At 42.1% G+C, this 20,296-nt stretch overlaps 1 protein-coding gene across 8 annotated transcripts in view; it reads right to left on the minus strand.

Annotated features, from left to right (window-relative positions):
• Positions 1-20,296, minus strand: part of LOC124238283 (serine/threonine-protein phosphatase 6 regulatory ankyrin repeat subunit B) — a 291,103-nt gene that overhangs the window by 22,654 nt on the left and 248,153 nt on the right. For all 8 annotated transcript variants that reach the window (XM_046659052.1, XM_046659045.1, XM_046659051.1 and 5 more), the window contains 5 exons: positions 14,025-14,096; positions 7,602-7,803; positions 3,548-3,635; positions 2,387-2,504; positions 603-819 (listed from right to left, as the gene is read on the minus strand). In XM_046659052.1, the coding sequence (XP_046515008.1) occupies positions 603-819; positions 2,387-2,504; positions 3,548-3,635; positions 7,602-7,803; positions 14,025-14,096 (697 nt within the window). The remainder of the gene's footprint in view (positions 1-602; positions 820-2,386; positions 2,505-3,547; positions 3,636-7,601; positions 7,804-14,024; positions 14,097-20,296) is intronic.

Raw genomic sequence — 20,296 nt, forward strand, 5'->3', positions numbered from 1 at the left:
GGGAAAAATTATGAAAGACACACACCAAATTACATCAGAAAGTGAGTTTGGACACGGAAACAACTTTAGACACTTCAGTATTTTTGAAATGTTACGATTAGCATGCATTTCTTTTTCACTTAAGTGAAATAAAAATTTTTAAATCTCTCAAATAAGTGCAACAAAATAAGTGGGAGACTTGAGATATGAAAAAGAAATGCCAAAAGACAAATCATGCATCTACTCGTAGTCAGTGGTGACAGGTTATTACATCATATTCTCTTTGTTTGCAGCTGTATTATTTTAATTCCTTGTAGGATCTCTGCTGATCTCATGTAGATCAGAAACCCTGATTGAAACTTGTAATTTCAGCTCATTTGAAGTTCTGATTAGGACTTATGTGTTACTGATTAACAAACAGGGGGAAAGTGAATTTTTACTCCATTAAGGCATCACAGCAGCCATGAAGGGAAAAATATTAAAAAAAAAAAAAGAAGTCTCTTAAATGCAGAAAGATTGGAAATCGTAGTTTACAGCATATGTTGTGTTCTCACCTCCACTGAGATCACAGTGGTGCTGGGGGAGGAAGTCTACTGGAATCAGTCAAAGGACAATCAACTCACCATTGTAACAAGCCCAGTGCAGCGGCGTGTAGCCTTGGTTATCTTTGAAAGAACAGTCCTCCTCGGAAAGTGCCATCTGGAGCAGCTCACTCAGCCATGTGGCGTGGCCGCGAGCCGCCGCATAGTGCAAGGGGGTCCTCCCTCTGGAATCTTTACAGAGAATCGACACTTCTTGTTCCAGCAGCATTTGCACACATTCCTCGTGTCCCGTCATAATCTGATGCATTGCAATTAAAAACACAAAACAATTCTCAAAATGGCAGAAAATTCGGGAAGTGAAGCAGTTGCCTAAGTGAGGCTGGCTCAGAGTAAGTGGACATATGCCTGGACCTTAAGGGAAGCCGACTCTACCCCACTCCAGAGGAGAGAAACAGAACAACCCCAGCAAGATCCATAATGGAGAAGTCTGTGTGAACACCAGCATTCTGGAGACATGTCTTGACTCTCCAAACATAACCGTAAAAGGTATCATGATATAGTGAAAACATCAGCCTTAGAATCAGGAAAATGGGAGTAAAATCCTGGCTCCCCTTATAAAACTTGGACAAGTCAATTTGCCTGCCTGTGCTTCATTTTATTGACCTGTAAATGGGACTGGTAATAATGACTTTACAGGTTGTTGAGAGGACTAATGAGATAAGGCATGCAAAGGCTCCCAGCCTGTTACATGGCCCACAGGAAGTACCCAAGAAATAAGAACTATGGGTATGACACTGACCACTCAGAGTTCCTCTTCTTTTCATTGACCATGGTGTTTGGCACCATCCCCAAATAGCAATTTTATGATTTCTGCTTTTGTTTCAGTTAGTTTATTTGACATGCTTTAAAAAACAGTTCAGCAGATGTGTAAAAGAATTGCCCACAGAATACATACTTCAGCAGGAAATACATGGGCCAACATTTGCAATAAAGAGCAATGAGAAATAGCATGGTCACTCAAAACTACATAATCATTGGAATAAATGATGACACCTGCACACAGTAATGGCACACTGAAAAATGATGGGGCAGAAAAATATTTAGTGACATGGAAAAAGTCCTTGACACATTAAGAGAAACAGAAGCAGGTTCCAAATAGTGTCTTCCGTATTCTCTCTTTTTAAAATTTACAACAGGGGCCGGCCCGGTGACACAGTGGTTAAATTTGTACGTTCTGCTTCTCAGCAGCCTGGGGTTCGCCGGCTCAGATCCCGGGTGTGGACAAGGCACTGCTTGGCACGCCATGCTGTGGTAGGCGTCCCACATATAAAGTGGAGGAAGATGGGCACGGATGCTAGCTCAGGGCCAGGCTTCCTCAGCAAAAAAGAGGAGGACTGGCAGTAGTTAGCTCAGGGCTAATCTTCCTCAAAAACAAAAACAAAATAAAATTTAAAACAAATCTATATACAGAGAAAAAAAGGTTGGTGATACATATACCAAAAAGTAGTTATCTCCAGGAGGTAGGATTAGTGGTGATTGTGACTTTCTTCTCTGTGCTTTTAAAAAATATTTTGCAAATTTTCTATGATGTGCATGTATATTGTAATCAGAAAGCAGAACCAATTCCACCAAAAGTAGGAGTTCATATATCTATGATTACAATCTAACATGAAATTGCAAGAGCAGGACCTAAGTTTACCTGCCATTATTTCACCTTTGCAAAAGATTTTGTAATTTCTTTTTCACTAACTGAGGTTAATTGGTTACCTTAGGAAACAAATCTTTTTACTAAAAATTCATATGGGGAAAAAAAGAGACAAGCTCAATACAAAACTGCCTGATTAAAGCTGAGAAGATGCACGTACCCCTCTGTGTAGAGCTGTGCATCCCATGATGTCAACAGCATCTACATTTGCTTCCTTTTCAAGTAACAATGAGACAGCGTCAATGTGTCCATATGCTACTGCAAGCATCAGTGGGGTTCTAGGGAAAGAAAGAAATTAGGCTTTTAAAAAGAAGATTAAAAAACATACTCATCACTTCCAGTGGGAGGACACCTCTCTCTCTCTCTCCCCTCTTAACAATTACTTAATATTTTCTGAGTGTCCCCAGCTTGCTATACGCCGCATGGAACAAGCTATGTGTTCTGGTCTCTAACGGCCACATGGAAAGGTGTCAGTGGAATGATCAATACAGGTGGGGCAGGAGAAGGTTCTTTCTCAGAATGGTCACATTAATCCCATCATTCTCAAAGCTATGTAGCATTTACTAACTATCAATTGAGTAGGGAGTCTGTGTATATAGAAGTGAGTGTATTTATTCTGATGCTTCTATCAGAATAGTTCTAGTTCCGTAGTTTTCTATGTTGGACTTCCGCTCGAGATTTCATTTGAGCAAAGCTTCATTGCCTTAAGAAAAGTCCAAAAGTCAAGAGGAACGAACAGAGGGTGCGACCCAGGAGGGGGAGTTGTAGTCTGACTTCAACACTCACTCATCTACCTGGGATGAGTCATGAGTGCTTTTCTGCTCTGCATTTCCTATTTGTAAGAGAAGACTGGGTGGGGAAATGGGCTAACAGATGGAAAATACTTCGGAAAAACAGATTCAGGAAGGATAAAAATATGAAGGATTTTTATGATAGAGAGAACTTTTTGAGGTCTGTCCTATTGCCATTATTATTTGAAAAAAACGGTAATGCAGCAGCTTTAGAAGAGGGTAAAAATGGATAGAAAGAAGGAACAAAGGAAGGAATATTAAACAAAAAAAGGCTAGGACACATGGCCACAGACATAAAAAGCTGACTCTTTTTCACCAAGATATACACGCACATGGCCCACATACTTTTCTTGGACATATACTCCAGCACAAAGCAACCTCATTATTCCAGAGCCCTCATGCACGAATTTCACCCAAATACAAACCCCCAACCTAGAATTCAGCAGTCAGCCCTCCTCCCTGTTTAAGACACTAATGAGTTACCTGTTGTGATTGAAACATCAACCCCAGGCCAAGCGTGAGACACTTACTGTCCTTTGGCATCTTTCACGTCAACCACTTCCGGGTTGTCTGCAATTTCTAGTAACAGCCGCAAACACAGTGTGTGACCATTAATTACTGAAAAGGAAAATAATGGACATTCTTTTAACAGACCAACCATGCACACACCCCTCCAAAGTGAGATTTACTTGGAGTTCAAATCAGTGGTTTCAGTTGTTGGTGACGGACGTCCCCAGGTTTCCAATTCACACCAGCTGTTGGGCACAGCTCTCTCCAATGTTTATGCCACCAATCCACCTGACGCCTTCTTCCTCTCAGGGCACTTTGGTCCTCACCTAACTTTTTCCTGGTTCCTGTATTGAGGATTTTTTCTTGAATGTGACATCTTTTCTTATCTCCTTGGATGGGACTGAGAATCTCTCCCCACTTGCCAGTTACCCTTTCTGTTCCTCGAAGAGAGTCCCCATTCCATACAACTATCCTGGTCCAGCCTGCCTCCAGCCCTTGTTAAAAAGGAAGAAGGGGGAGGAGACGGGAGAGGAGGAGCAAAAGAGGAGCAGGAATGGGATGGGAGGAGGGGTGGAGGGAAGGAAGAGAAAACAAGTTTTGTCTCCTTTTCCTGGTCGTTTTACATTCTGAGGGAGACATTTCAGCAATAGTTCTGACTGATTAGCGGTGATTTAAAGCAAAACCCCAAGCCGGAAAGGGGTACTGAGCCGCGGGCTCCTGCTCATCGACTGACTGGCACTCTCAGGAGACTCCCAGATGGCCCCTGTGGCTGGAGGAGGACTCAGTCTCAGAGTTCCTCAAACCACAGCCAGGGCTTTCTCTGCCCTCCAGCGTCTCCGGCCTGCGGCGGGCGGCGCTCCGGTGGCCTCCCACTCTTCCATCTCCTTCGCCCCAGCCCCTCCCCTCCCCTCCTCTCCCCTCCCTCCCCTCCCCTGCCGAGCTCTGACTCGGCCCCTCCTCGCCCCTTCCCAGGCCTCACCCTGCCCTGGCTGCCGCAGCGGACCACTGGGGGCTAGCCAGGGGCAGGAAATGCGGCCCCAGAGCTGGGCTGGCCGTGAACGACTGGGGTGGACCACGTGCGCACGCCATGTGCGCACCAGGCAAGGTGCTTCTTTCAGGTTGCGGTGCCACCGGGGCTGGGAAGCAAACCTAGAATGAGAATGCCCCGGGGTGAGGTACTTTCCTTCAGCTTGTTGAACGGAACCCACAGTCTTACAAAAGACATGGCTTTCCGCTCAGGGAGCTGGATAAGAACAAATATGTTTAAAATTCCAAACGTGACCTTCTCTCCTCTCTGAACAATGAGAACACCATCAAATGCGTTGCATTTACCTCACTGTGGATGTGGAGAGAGAAGGGAATAGAGGCAGCTCTGTTAGGTTGATAAAGCGCTTCTAAGAGCTGCGTTTTACAGTCCGTTTTATTTCGTGCCGGTCGTGAGAGAATGCTAATTGAACAACGACACATTTTTCAGGGACAATACATGTTAGAATTAGCTCACATTCATAGACACCACTCAGATTAACTACAGGGAGAATGCCCACACGGTAGACCATTGCGTTCAGCCCAGTGTCAGCAACATTCCGTTTATGTATCTCAGGAGGAAATTTTGTGGACTGGAATACAGACAGTGTATTGTTGTTGCTATTGTTTTGTTTTGAAAGTCACATTAAATCTGTCACTACTGGTAGAATATGCAAGGCGTTTAATGCATGCTTAAAAGGAAACGACTGCAGAGGAGTGGCAGCTAAATACCACAGTGATGGGTTGATGAAAGTGCAGATACAACGTATTTTGATTGATTCCTCTTTCTATATTAATGTGATATTCTTTAAGTACTCATAATCATAATAGTTCCAAGGACGTTTGATTTTTGGCTAGACAGAAAAAGGGGGGGAAATCGTCTAAGTTCATCTCACTCACCCAGTATGCCGGAGAGCAAATCAATTTCTACAGTAGCATTTTTTTTAGGGGGGGGGGTAGGGGGCAGGCTTGTACAGTAGCTTTTTGAACTTAGCTAATAGCCCTCAGGTAGATATAATTCCCCCTTATGGTAAAAGTATAGCCAAACTAGAATTCTCATTGGCTTCTAACACGCTACATTTTTTCCAATTGCCTTCTAGCAAAAAGATGTGAACATCTCCTTTAGCTGCGCCCTGCCGAGTCCAGCTTTGTCTCAGACTCAGCTCAGCCTCTCCCTGGCTATGAGTGACAGACAGCCATTTTTCATGCTGTTCAACGACCACAACTGTCATTGCAACTATCTGCGCCAAAACCTCTAGGATCCACCCTGGCTCCTGCTCCTCACAGGATCTGAAACAAAAAAATTGGCCTCTCGAGTGAGTTGGAAAAGGTTCTGGATAAGCAGATCCTCAAAGCACAGGCTACAGCTTCTGTACAGAAGACATTTTGTGGAGAACAGTCAAACCACAGCTTGCTGTGCCTCTTTCATGAATGACAGGAGGGAAATCCAAAAGGAGTGAGTCATCTTGACCACTAGGGGGCTCCATTGACCCATAACCTATATCACAGTAAAGGAGCGACAATGATTATTTTTCATTGTTTATCTGTTTACAAGGGCGATTTTCCACAATCAAAAAGGCCCTTTGTAATTGTCAGGAAGTACATGATAACTAAAGCAGGATGCTTGCCCTAATAATAGGCAACTAACCTTTAAAAAGAGAACTAAATTTGAACTTTATAATAATACCAAGAATGCCTAGGGAGCAAAAAGATTAAACGTGATGGGAAATAAGAATTTGTAATTTAACCATACCAACCATTGCTGACCTCACGGCTCAAGTTTTTTCCAGGAACAATCATTTCCAGATAATTAGACAACACCATGTTTTTTTGATTTCTATATTGTTTTTCTTCAGTGGTTTGGAAATTCAGGGATGTGGATGGAAATACTTCCACAAGGTCTAACATTCTGAGAAAATTTTCCCAAGTAACAAGAATTATAAAGTCTTTTCAAAACTGTCTTCACACCTTTCCTTCCTCAATACACCCATCATTTCACCGTGTAAGACAGTTATTTCTCCTTATAAGACTTTATCTACCATCCTGATCAAAGGCTGGTCCTTGAATTTCCTGATCCCAAAGGTATTTATGCCTTAGCAGAGCTAAGGACTCTTCCGCATTACCTTTATGTCTGTGCATATGTCTGGAAGTGCCTTGACACAGTTTTATTTCATGTGCATTGAAGAAAAATCCCAGAAAAGGCAATTACTTACATTTTGATACATACATGCACTTTTTAAGAGTCTCTATTTTTACACCTGATGCATCAAGAATCAAGCTAAGCAAAAGCTAACAAGCAGCATTTAGGCTGGCAGAATGAGATACTGATTAGATTGCTATCTGATGACTCCTTTTATGAAATAGCCCTGAAATATCAATAACTTTATGCTTTAAAATGCTGTATGATTTTGTTCTATGTGACTTATCTGAAGATCACATTACACCTTGGCCTTTTTTTCAGGAATTTTGTTACAGCCTTTGGTCAAATGTTCTGCCCTCTCTTCTGAGCTAAGAAGAAGGCCAGATGGAGCGTGGAGGATTTTTAGGGCAGTGAAAATACTCTGTGTGATACTATAATGATGGATACGTGTCATTATACATTTGTCCAAATTCATAGAGTGTGTACAACACCAAGAGTGAACCCCAGTGTAAACCATGGACTTTGGGTGAATATGATGTGTCAATGTAGGTTCATTGATTGCAATAAATGTACCATTCTGGTGAGGGATGTTGATAAAGGGGGAGGCTATATATGTGTAGGAGTAGGGAGTATATGGGAAATCTTTGTACCTTCCTCTCAATTTTGCTGTGAGCCTAAAACTGATCTGAAAAAACAAAGTCTTTAAAGAAGGCCAGAGCCTGTGTGGCCAGAGAACATCAATCGTCTCCAAGTGGATAGTAGGCCAAAAGCATTTTGGAAGAGTGTGAGTATATCTGATAAAGAAAGAAAGCATATTTTAAAAACTAGGAGAAGAAGACGCTGACATCCTTTTACACAAACTTATAAGTAGGCCACAAAAGTAGGGTAACCAGACTCTTAACAAGACCTACCTGAGGCATGAAGTGGGGTTCTTTTGGTTACATTGTCCTTCACAAAGATGGATGCGCCCTGATTGATAAGTGCTTCCACACATTCTGTGTGTCCCTTAAAGGCAGCCAGATCCAGAGCAGTGCGGCCTTTCTCGTCCCTGATGTCCAGGTCTACCAGCGACTGCAGAAGGACCTCCAAGGCCTGATGGTGCCCATTGTAGGCCTGCAAAAAAGAAATCAATGACTCAAATTCCACAACAATCCACATGAGGGGCTAAGTTTCCAAGGTCACAGATGGAGACCACTCCAAAGAACACATCAGAAAGATGCTTGGGATAATTAGTGAAACACAGGCAAACCAGAGAGTTAGACTGAAACATTATAAAGCATAAACCTCATAGTTACATATAAATTTCTTCATGTTCTTTCTCTTTTGTCAAATAATTCGCTCCACTAATTAAAAGTAATACATAAGGCACTAAATGTATCAATGTATTCTTATATTTATATCTATGGATCAAATAATCTAATACAGACTAGGAGCTGTATGAATTAATATATTCTTATATCTGTCAGTTCAGTTCTAAACATATTGACATAATCAGAATATTTTTTCAGGAGACTTTTCTCTTAAACCTGGAGGAAGAAACTGTTAAAAACATTGTGGACTTTGTAATTCAACAGAGGCATACGGACCCTCTGTTACAGTCCAGCACTGTACTAATTTCTAAGCACGTGACTTGGCGAGTTTCTTAATTTCACTCAGAGTTTGTTTCCTCATCTATAAAATGAGAGCAACAAAAGCTGCCTCCCAGGGAAGATGAAAAGAGATAAAATTGCACAGGCTTTGCGTAATATCTTGAGCATCGTGGATGCTTCCTCCTGTCTCCTTTGTTTCTTCCATTGATTATAATGAAAACATAGAAACAATTATGGAAATATATTCCATGCACCAGTGCCAAGTTCAGACTTACTTTGAGTTCCTATGCTATGTTAAGGATAAGAGTCTTCATACTACCAAAAAACAAAACTAAAAGCCAGAAAGATAATTTTTATTAAGTCTATAAGATAAAAAAATGTATACACACACACAAGGCAAAGGACATAAAAATAAAAACGAGACAAGGGATAAGGATATGGGGGCTGGGAGGGGGAGAAGGGGATGGTGGCAAGTCTGTACCCTCATGTCTCCTGCACCGTGTGCTTCTACTGCAGTGACTACTCAAGGCACAATTTATTTGAAACAAGGCTTAGCATAGACAAACGACTAATTTCCTTAAAACACAAAGAGCTCTTACAAACCATTTTTAAAAACTAGGAGAATGTGGGAAGGGCCTGAAAAGGCAGCTCACAGAAAAAGAAATATAAAAGGCCAATCAACCTATGGAAAAATATGTACATTTTTAAGGTACGATTTTCAGCTATCAGATTGGCAGTGATTAAGTTTGGTCATGTCCAGGATTAGTTAAGACATGGTGAAAAAAGCCATCTTACACTCTGTTGGTGGGAGTATAGATTGATGTGATATTCGTGGAGAATAACAAATATCAAATCAGAAACCTAAACCCCTTCTCTAGAAGACTTAATATGGAGATAAAGTGATTTGACAGAACTATGAGGCAAGGAGGTATTCTTCTTGGCTAACTTCTAGACTATTGCTCTTTTATTACACACATCACCTTCCTTTTCTTTTCTTTTTTTTTTTTTTGGTGATGAAGATTGGCCCTGAGCTAGCATCTGTTGCCAACTTTCCTCTTTTTGCTTGAGGAAGATTGTCACTGAGCTAACATCTGTGCCAATCTTCCTCTATTTTGTATGTGGGACGCCACCACAGCACATCATTACTCTTGATGAATGGTACGTAGATCTGCACCCAGGATCCAAACTGGAGAATCCCAGGCGGCCAAAGCAGAGGGTGTGAACTTAACCACCATGCCACCGGGCCAGCCCCCACATTGCCTTTCTTGAGACAGGAAAATAAATTCTTGTATGTCTACTTCTCTGATTTGTACTTGCTATACAAACCGTACCGGCAGAGGATTGCAAGCGTTGAGTCTACCCTAAATTCTGAAGCAGTAGCTAACTTTAATTGAGCGCTTGCTGTATGTCAGGCAGCACTGACATGTAGCACCTCATTTAATTGTCACAACAATCCATGGTTTGGATTCTACCGTTATTCCCATTTTACCAATGAGGACACGGAAAGGCAGAGATGTTAGCCAGCTCTCCCAGGGTCTAGGAAAACAGAATTGGCAACTTATAAGCTGCATGCATATCTACAAAGTACGAAGGCTGACATATTTAGATTTAATCAAGAGGAGACACAGGGGACAGTGAAACGTGTGCAGGAGGGAGGCCAGTGAGAAGGAGCGAGCACTGTTGAGAGCCACAGGGTCACCTCGCAGGCACCAGGGTAAGGACTTAGCCTGTAAAAGATCCCTGCACTTTCTCCTTTAATCCTCACAACAAAAAGTAAACTCGTTAGCATGTGTTAAAGTTAAAGAGGCTGAATATTAAAATGAAATGGAGTGAACCCTGCTGGAAATTAGTAAAGCTTCAGAATTCCAGTCCTTACTTTCTTCCACACCAGGCACTTGAAAATTCTCTTAAAGATAGAATGATTGAAAGGCCAGATTTACCTATAGAATCCCCTTGTCTCTTCCTGTAGTCTGGCCCGCAGCTCTCAAATCTTGGTATGCATAAGCGTAACTATACAGAATTGGAAGACATAAGACTATGTATACTAAACTTCAAGGGCAATTTGAGGGGAACAGTAATAATACAAGAATTGTCATTTACATTCACCCTTCAGAGCTTAACCCTAGAAACAAACTACTGTATAATGTGGAATTCTATTTTGTGGCTAGATGCATGATTCTGTCTTTAGGCAGTTAATATGGTTCTTGGAGTACACGAAAAAGTATATGATAAAGCTTTAAACTCTCTGAAAGAGACTCAAGTCAGGAAAGGAGATTGTTCTCATGTCAGTAGCACACGATGAAAACTGTCCTGTTTCTCCTTTTACGCCCATCCTAAACCAGGTCTTTAGTGGGTAATTCCACAGATAATTTCTGAAATAACTAAAGGAGGAAGTAATCACACATAAAACCAAATATGCTGGTTCAAAAAGCATGTAATATTTTGGCTTCCAATAGACAACCTAATTTAAGCCTTCACCAGAGGTAGCAATCAAACATTTTAAATTTGTTTTATGAAATATCTTTACAAAAAAACCTCATTAGGTAACAAATAATTCTTTAAAATAATTAATTACTTTGAACTTTTTGGATAGGAGCTGGGGGCAACGAGGAGACAGAATTCGGGATCTCAACAGAATCCATGAAACAATAGGTCCATCTGGAAATCCTGACAGCTGGAGCCTTTCATTTGCATACCCTTGTTTCTTGATTTAATTTTTTCAAGTAGATGAAATGCTTATGAAATTCACTGGGGCTGATAACCCTGGAGACTTGAATCCTTCAGCCAGGAAAGAGTAACTCAAAGCAGGTCAGGTTTCCAGTGGCAGTCAAGGTTTGGGGGCATCTGGTTCTATTTCATTGCTAGAATGCTTCCAGGGAAGAAATCATGTGCCTTGGGTTTTCATCAAGTTAATTGCTGAAGAGGCCCCTGGAGAGGCTAACGGGCATACTTGTGGGGTTTTGAAGCAAATAATATTTTTTAAAGTGTCAGCATTCAGAGGGCAAGAATAAAGTAGTTTTAGAATTAACCCACTGCTATTACTCCATCAAAGTCACCATCCTCATTGCTTGCCTGGGTATCTTGCTTATGCTCTTTGCTTCTTACAGTTTAAACTCAACACAGAAGCTAAAGTGATCCTTTCAAAACAAACGTCGTATCATATCATCTGTCTCCTCAAAACCCTCCAACCGGTTTCCTGTTTTGCTCAGAGTAAAAGTCAAAGCTCTTACAATGGAGTACGAGGCCCTCCCCCGACTCCTGCACCCTCCACGACCTCATCCCCACCATTCTCCCCTCACCACGCTGCTCCAGCCACGGGACCTCCTTGTGGTTCTGGGAACATGCCAAGGATGCTCCTACTCCAGGGAATTTGCCCTTCCACCCAGAATGCTCTCCGATCAGATATCAACATGGCCAGCTCTTAAGGTTTTGGTTCAAATGTAAGATTCTCTGCTCTGTGAAATACGTCCCATCCACCATCTCAATCCTCTACCCCACTGATCTGTCTCTAGCACTTGCAGCACTATTACCGTCGGTCACGCTATATATTGACTTGCCTATTGTCTCTCCTAGACTGGAAACTCTACAGGGACAGAAGCTGGATTTTGTTTACTGCAACATCTCCAGCTCCTGGAACAGTGCTTAGTACATACACAGTCAGTCTATGTTGAATGAAAGAACAATATTAATGTGAATAATAGTGATTATGAAGCCAGCTGATCGCACACACGTACCAGGAACTGTTCTAACAACTTTACGTGCATTAGCTCACATCACTCGCTAGGGCCCTAGGATGGAGGTACTGCTGTTCTCCCATATTATGGGTGGGGGAACTGAGACACAAGAGGTTAGGTGCTTGGTCAAGATCACACAACAAACAAATAAATTATCAAATTGGAAAGGGTTTGGGGATTCTTAATTAACTGACTCCTTTTAATTTACAGGTGGGAAAAGCATGTCCAGGTGAGTTGCTAATGAGAAGATTGGTGGCTGGGACTTCCTCTTTGTGTGTACTTGTTAGGTCCCCGCCAGCCGCAGAACTGTCAAAGCCCAACCCTTTCCAATATCATACCACCCAGGGCACCTAGCATACAGTAAGCACTCAACAATAATTTTTGAAAAAAAAAGAATGAGAGATGATAGAATTTTTGGAAGCTAAGCAAGTCTCCTCTCAGATTAGCAGTAGACTTGGCAATGCAATCAACGCCACTTTCAGAGGCCAGGAGGATTCTGAGATAACCTTCCACCTAGGCCTCGCTGGGACAGCTCGCGCTGTTTGTGAACCCTCAGCTTTGGGGTAACGACCCCAGACATGGCAGACGGCTGGGCAGAGATTCCAGGGAGCAACCTGTACTAAGAGCCAACTGGTATGAAGGTTTATATATATGAATATCCCACCATCCATCCACTTTGCCCTCTAAGTTCATCTCCGGGAACAAAAATTAATGCACATTTTAGCCTGATTTCACTGGACTCAAAATGTATGTATGTGAGTGTGTGTGTGTGAGAGTGTGTGACAGTGGGTGTGTAGTAGATACGCTGGTGTGTGTGGCAGAGGATGTGTGAATGGAGTGTCAGCAAATGTGCTGATGAGTATGGGAGGAGACAGGCAATGGAGGGAGGGCTCCACATCCTTGGGGGATGGCCTCGTCCCCTCTCACCTTGCCTGAACGCTTATGCATGCCCATTAATAAAATGCTCCTACCTGCTCTCCAAAATCTCCATCTCAGTATTTCGGCAGAATGACATTGACGAAGTGCTTACGTGTGCATCGTATTAAGTGGAATGTCCTAACAGTTACACATAGAGACCCAGCCCCTTCCCACGCTTCCCAGCGTCCAGCCTCTGGGTGCATCCAAACACCATCTTTGTGGCTGTGGACTGAGGCTCACAAGGCAGCAGCCAGCTGGGCAGGTGAGCTGGCTGTTGCTGGCTGTGGCTGCCAATCTGAGAGAGGTTCTTAGAAAACGGCTCCTGACTGCCAACTGTTAGCAGAACACGATCTGACACAGACTGGGGGTGAGCTTCCCAGCTTGGTCCCCCCGCCCCATGGAGGGTTTGAGGATCGCCGCCGAACTGTTGCATTTCCCTTCAATTACTGGGACATGGAGAGGAAGCTTTACTGGTGACGGAACACCTCCTCTTCCCTTCCCTCCAGGACGAGACTCCGAGCCTGAACCCTCCTGTGGGAGCCAGATTTCAAGCCCAGGCAGAAAGAGCAGAGTTGCAAATATGCATGTGCTCATCTTGCTTTCACGAGTTTGTGCTTAAATCTCTCACAAGTTTTTAATGTGGTGCTGGATTATCTGTAGGTTGAATATTTGTGTATTGTTGTCTATAATAAATCTCTTAAACTGAAATGTTTTCTTTGAATTTCCTCAGTTTATTGATTTAACTACTAGATAATAGTAATTTTAAAGATTGTTTAAATTTGTACCAATCATGTATTAAGAACACCGTGGTAAGGGCTTTATGCAAATCATCTCTTTTCCTTTGCCGTCATTTTACAGATGGGGAAACCAAGGCTCAGACAGCGTCGGTAACGTGTGTGAGGTCACCAGCGGGTGAAGCTGGGATTAGAAGTCAAGGCTGCCTTGCTCTCTGCAGAATGCACATTTACCCATGTACTATTTTCTTTATTACTTCTGACTACATTCCTATGCTTACATGTCAAGAGCAGCCAGGTTTTAGAAACATTTAGGTTCTTTTTGTAACAGGCAAAGCTGCCCACAGCATCTCACTTACAGCTAAGTGGAGCGGACTCTTGGTAGCACCGGAATCTGAGTCTTCAAAACCACTGTTGGTTCTCTCCAAAAGCTGTGGAGACGAAAAGAAAACAGCATGTAAGGGCAATTTGCAAAAGGAATCCTACTTGATGGATACTAATGTTGGCATAAATGAGAAAGGATGCTTCAGAAACTTAAGAAATTATGAAACTTATCAGCAATATAAGAAATCTGATAGAGCATATCTAAAACAAATACGTTAACTGAATATTTCAACTTCTAGATCATCTCAGCATTTGCTATTTAAAAAATGCTTTCACCGCCAGAGAAAGACAAACACCATATGATTTCACTCATGTGTGGAAGAGAAACAAACACACAAAGAGAACAGTTCAGTGGGTACCGGGGGAAGGGGGCTGGGGGTGGGCACAGGGGGTGAAGGGGAGCACTTACGTGGTGACAGACAAGTAATAATGTAAAACTGAAATTTCACAATGTTGTAAACTATTATGAAACAATAAAAAAAAAAGGCTTTCATACTTGAAAAAATGCTCAGCCCCACCAATCCAGAAAAATAATTCATGTTAAATCTACTTTTTACCTGGCAGATGGTAATAATGAAAAAAATTACAGTACCCAGGGTTTATTCCATTAGGAAACACACATTTACTGGAGATAGTGTTGAAAAAGACACATCAAGCTCCCGTTCTCACAGAGCTTACATTCTAGAGAGAGAAAGCATAGACACACTGATACGCATCCACATAAGAAAATACCTGGGAGTGACACATGCTAAGATGAAAATAAAATGGGGTGATGTGATATGGAGTGACTGGGAAGTTACTTTAGCTGATGGTCAGGGAAGGCCTCTCCAAGGAAGTGACAGTGAAAGGGAGATGTGAATAAGAAGAAGGATTAAACCAGTAAAGGTATGACAGGAGAGTCTGGGAGAAGGGAGCAGTCAGTGAAAATGCAAGTGGGGACGAACATGGTGAGTTCAAGGACAGACAGGACAGTGTGATCAGGACGGGATGCTGGGACGCTATGAGGAAAAAGACATTCTCATGGACTCCTGGTGAAAGAACAAATTGTTAAAACCTTTCTGAGTGATCTGTGCCTAGCTTTGACCCTAGGAATTAATTCCCAATAAATAATTAGCCAAGTGCATAACAACATACACATAAAGAGATTTATTCATTCAATGAATATTTGATGAATGATAACCAATGTGCCCAGACACTGTTCCATGCACTGAGAATTCAATAATAAACAATATATTAAAAAACACATTTTCCCATGGAAGGGTGGGGCAGACAATAAAAGAAAGAAGTTTTATAGTTAATTAGAAAGTGGTAGGTGTTACAGAGAAAAATGAAACAGAGAAGGAGGGTTTGGAGGGCTGGAGGGGAGGGCAGTTTGCAATTTTAAATAAGGTGATCAGGGCAGGTCTTACTGAGTAGGTGATGGCTGAGCAAAGTCTTGAGGGCAATGAGAGAGCTTTGTGTATATCCGGGGGAAAAGCATGCCAAGCAGAGGGGACAGCAATTGCCAAGTCCCTTAGGAATAGGTGTGCTTAAGAATATGAAGGAGACTGGAGCAAAGTGAGTAAGGACAAGAATGACAGGAAAGGAAATCAGAGAGATAGTGGCAGTACGGGTGGTGGTGTCATACAGAGTCTTGTGGGTTGTTGTAAGGATTTTACTTTTATCTTGAGTGAGGTGGAATTTCACTGGAGTGTTTTGAGAAGAGGGGTGACATGTTTTAACTTTCAGGACTCTAGGGAGGGCACAGAGACCATTGAGGAGCTGGGGCTTTAGTCTAAGAGAGAAAGTACAGTGGTGTGGACCAGCAGGGAGCAGTGGGGATGGAGAGAAGTAGTTGGATTGTGGATATTTTTGGAGGTAGAATCAACAGAATTTGCTGATGGATTGAACATCAATGTAAGAGAGAGAGAGAAACAAAGAATGATTCCCAGGTTTTTGTCCTAAGCAAACGGAAGGATGGACGTTCCATGACTTGAAATGGAGACGACTGTGAGTGGATTATACGCAGTGGGGCAGAGCAGAAGTTCAGTTTTGGAAATGTTAAGTTTTAGATGTTTATAAAGCATCCAAAAGTGCATGTTAACCAGGCAGCTGTTGGCTACATGGGTGTGGAGTTCAGGGTATTTAAAGCCAAAAGGTTAAATGAGATGAGCAAGGAAGTAAACAGAGAGGAAACTGTTTCCCAGGACTGAATCCTGGGGCACCCAACATTGAGAGTTGGAGCGATGAGGAGGAACCAGCAAGGAAAGTTAGACTGAGCAGGTGAGCGAGAAGGAAATTAAGGAGAGCATGAGGTTTTGGAAAACAAGTGAAGAAAGAGTTTCAATGAAAGAACAGGTAGCCATATCAAATGCCCTGATAGGTCAAGTAAAATGAGGCCTGACAATTGACCACTGGGTTTAGCAACATGGAGGCTCCCAGTGACTCTGATAAGAGCACTAATCAATACACTGCCTATAAAATAGAAAAAGAGTAAATAACTAGCTATTGGGATGGGTTAAATAAATTGTAGTGGTATATATCACCCCTTCAGAGAAGTGATCCTTTAAGTTCTTCCTTGTACAGTGATGTATCGAAAAGGAATGAAAATCCAATACCCAAAGCCTTGATGTGTGGTGAATATGGCGGCATTCAATGTCTACTCCAGCCTCCTGACTGATGGGTTTGGGCTACCCTATACTGCAGAGGCTGGACAGCTAAAAATTGCATTTCCTATACTCCCTTGAGCTAGGATTCCAGATGTGATTTAGGTTCTGCTAAGTAGATGCACTAACTTGAAATTTTGAAGACAGAAGTGAGGCTGAGGAGATCTCTGTGATTTCCGATAGCGAGAACAGTAGTGGAGACTTTGTTTGTCTGTCTTTTAGTTTCCTGCGTATAGCCTACTAGCTTAGTGAGGTAGGGAAGCAAGACGTCCATTTTTTGGCACTGTGGGTCAAGCAGATGCTGCATGATTCTAGGGCCAACAATAGTGGCAGTGACAAGTCTGTCCCTGCATGTTAACCAGGGTGAGGTGTCTACGGAGCAGCCATTTGGAGGTGCTTTCTGATTCTCTGTCTTCATGATGGGGGAAGGGGCAGCTGCCCTGGCAGTCCGGCTCATCAGTTCAGCCTTATTTCTGGAGGTCCAGCTCCAGTCCCCTCTTCGAGACCTCCAACAATCTTGTAACTGTCTATTTTTAAAAATCAAATCTTTTTCTCCTTAAAATGGCTAGCATGGTTTCTGCTTCCCTCAAATGAACTCTGATTCAGAGTAATACAGATTATGATAGAAGTTTTCTTAATGGGGGTGGCGAAGGGGAAATTACGCTACTCAATACCCCAGAAAGCAAAACTCCCTAAAAATCTACTTTGTCCATTTTTCTCCCTGAAGGTCCCAAACTTGTCAAGTGGAAAATACATTTTAAAGCCATATGTGTGTAATGATACCATTTTCATTGCAAAAAAAAAAAATCTGTATTGACATGACAATATATGCATAAAAAAAGCCTAGAAATACATACCCTAAAATGTTTAACACAGTAACCTAAAAGTGGGATTATAGATAATTTTTATTTTCTTCTTTATCTTTCCTGATTTTTTTTTTTGCAGTGAATGTATATTGTTTGTGTAATTACAAAAACACTAAGCTATTTCTCTTTGGAAAAAAGCTATCAACCTTCCTTTTCACTTAATAGAATGGTGTCGACAGACCCCTAGAAAGGTCCAGAATTCCTTTCTAGTCAATGCACGTGGAACAAAATACTATAATATTCAGATTCGTTGGCAGACGAAATAACAAAGTAAAATTTACTATCTAATACCACACAACTTCAAGTTTGCAAATAATGCAATATAAATAATTATATTGGATGTATGAGACATTTTATGTTTGTTTTTGTTAGTGTGAGAATAGAACTTAGAACTTAAACAAACTAGGATGTGCTAGAATGATGACAGTAAATTTAATTTTAACTTCAAAGCAAATAACTTTAAAACCAATCTGCCTTACATAGCTGAAATAAAAGGAGCCTAAAGTGCTTGAAAAGGCTAGAAAACATCTGTTCTTTGCTTTGTTTTGCAACATTATCACCTGCAAGACTTCCTGGAATTGACAGTGTGTACCAACTCCAAACCCTGTCCTAGAATGAACTTTTCATCAAAGGAACAGAGAATCATTTCCACCATGATCACAAACACGATGGACAGAGGCAAGAAGACAATATATTGTTTATAGCCACAAACTGGGAATGTTGCCAGAAGATTTATTGTGTAGTAAGATTTTTCCACACATGTACTTCGATCATTCTAATATCATGAAATGTTTTACTTCAATCATTGTCCAAACATTTGCTGAGTGTCATCTCTGCGCAGGACCCTGGGTTAGCACCAGTACTCAACTGTGCAGCAAGCAGAGGCAGTCACTGACCTGAGAGAGCTTACAGGCTAGTGGGGAACCCACAGAAGTTAACAGGCAATGAAAACAGTGAGGTAAGAGCTGGGATGGAGACGTGCAAGATGCTGTGGGAACACAAAAACCTACCTTTCATCAACTTGGGGTCAGAGAAGACTCCTCTGTAACAGAAGGTCTAGCCTGAGACCTGGATGGTAGGGGTTGGCCAGAAAAAGAGAGAAGGGAATTTCCAGGTAGAAGGAAGAGCGTGTGAGAGCAGTGAGTACAATAAATTTGAGAAACTTTAAGTTCAATAATATTAGAGCAGCATGTAGGGGTGAGGAAGGAATGAGGAGCAATGAGGCTGGAAATGTCCAATTAGGACATTTTTGAGGGTGACAATTGTGCTGGGACAACAGATGTACACCAGGACCATCAAATGAGGATAATTATTCAGTCACTGAAGTGCTTTAACCAGGGACGAGGCATGATCATGATCAAATTCTTGGGTTTTATAAAAATCACTCTGGTTCCGGTATGGAAAATGAACCACAGTGGTGCTGAGGGTGGGGATTGCAACCCTAGAAGATATCAGTGAGGGAGATCAATGAGCATATTTCAACTATAGGATTTCAAAATTGTGAATTATTAAGTTGGTAAGGACTGATGGTGGCCTGAACTGGAGAAGAGGCAATGGAGATGGAAGGAAGTGGGTGTATTCAAGAATTTCATTCACATCTTTATTACTTCATTCATTCAATAATTATTTATTGAGCCCTGTGCTAGGCAGGGAGATTGCAGCTCTACTATGGTCTCTATCCACATGAAATCTAAGGTGTAACGGACACAATTCATTGGTTGAACAGTGGAGGAAGGGAAAAGGGTAGAGTCGGAGATGACACCCAGTGTTCTAGTTTTGGTAACAGGGTGAATGGTGATGACTTCTTTAAGATAAGAAACAAAGAAAAGAAGCAAGATCAGGGGAGGGAAAGATGTGTTGAGTTTTGGGTTGAAGTGCTGCTGGGACATACAAGGGGAGATGACCAGCGGACAGATGAATATAATGTTTGAAGCTTAGGAGAGAGATCTGGGCTAGAGTAATGGCTTTGCGAATCATCAGCAATGTCTGCTACACGAAGCCCCCACTGTGGATAAGACTGCCCAGGGAGAGTGTGTGATGAGAAAAGGGAAAATGGCATAGGACATAAGCCTCAGGAACCCCAGCATTTAAGGGTTTGGAAGAGGAAGAGAGTCTGCACAGGGGGCTGAGGTGTGGACAGAGAGGTAGGAGGAAAGCCAGGAGAGGGAGATGATGGTGGTGGCGGCGGTGGCAATGATTGCCATGATAGGTAATGAGGTGGTGGTAGTGATAAATGATGACGATGAAGATTCTCACTGACAGCCAAAGTTATTAAGCACTTACTATGAGCCAAGCACTGTACATAAGGCCTTACATGGATCACCTTGATCAGTCCTCCAGTAAACCATTAAGTGACTTGCTCGGGTTCACACAGCCCATAAAGGACAGATCAGGGAATTGAATCCAGGTCTAACTCAAAACCCATGTTATTTACCCCACGCAGCAATGCCTTTCAATCGACTGATAAGCTGAAACTTTTCCCTGATATTTCACAAAAAGCAGTAGAGATGAGGGTAGGAAACACGGAGAGTTGTTTTTTGTTTTTGTTTTTTTAAAAGTATGTGGGTCTTTTTATGTCTGTAACTTCAATGGCTTCCTTTAACCTTTGAGAATTTGCTCCTCGTTTCCTAAGGAGGGGGAAGCACTCATCTTCCCTCCACAGCACTCACAGGAGACGTTAACTGGATTCTACTCCTCTAAGTATTCCTCACCCTGTAGTGATGCTTCTTTGTTAGT

Source organism: Equus quagga, chromosome 4 (genome assembly GCF_021613505.1).
Source record: "Equus quagga isolate Etosha38 chromosome 4, UCLA_HA_Equagga_1.0, whole genome shotgun sequence".
Classification (NCBI taxonomy): domain Eukaryota; kingdom Metazoa; phylum Chordata; class Mammalia; order Perissodactyla; family Equidae; genus Equus; species Equus quagga.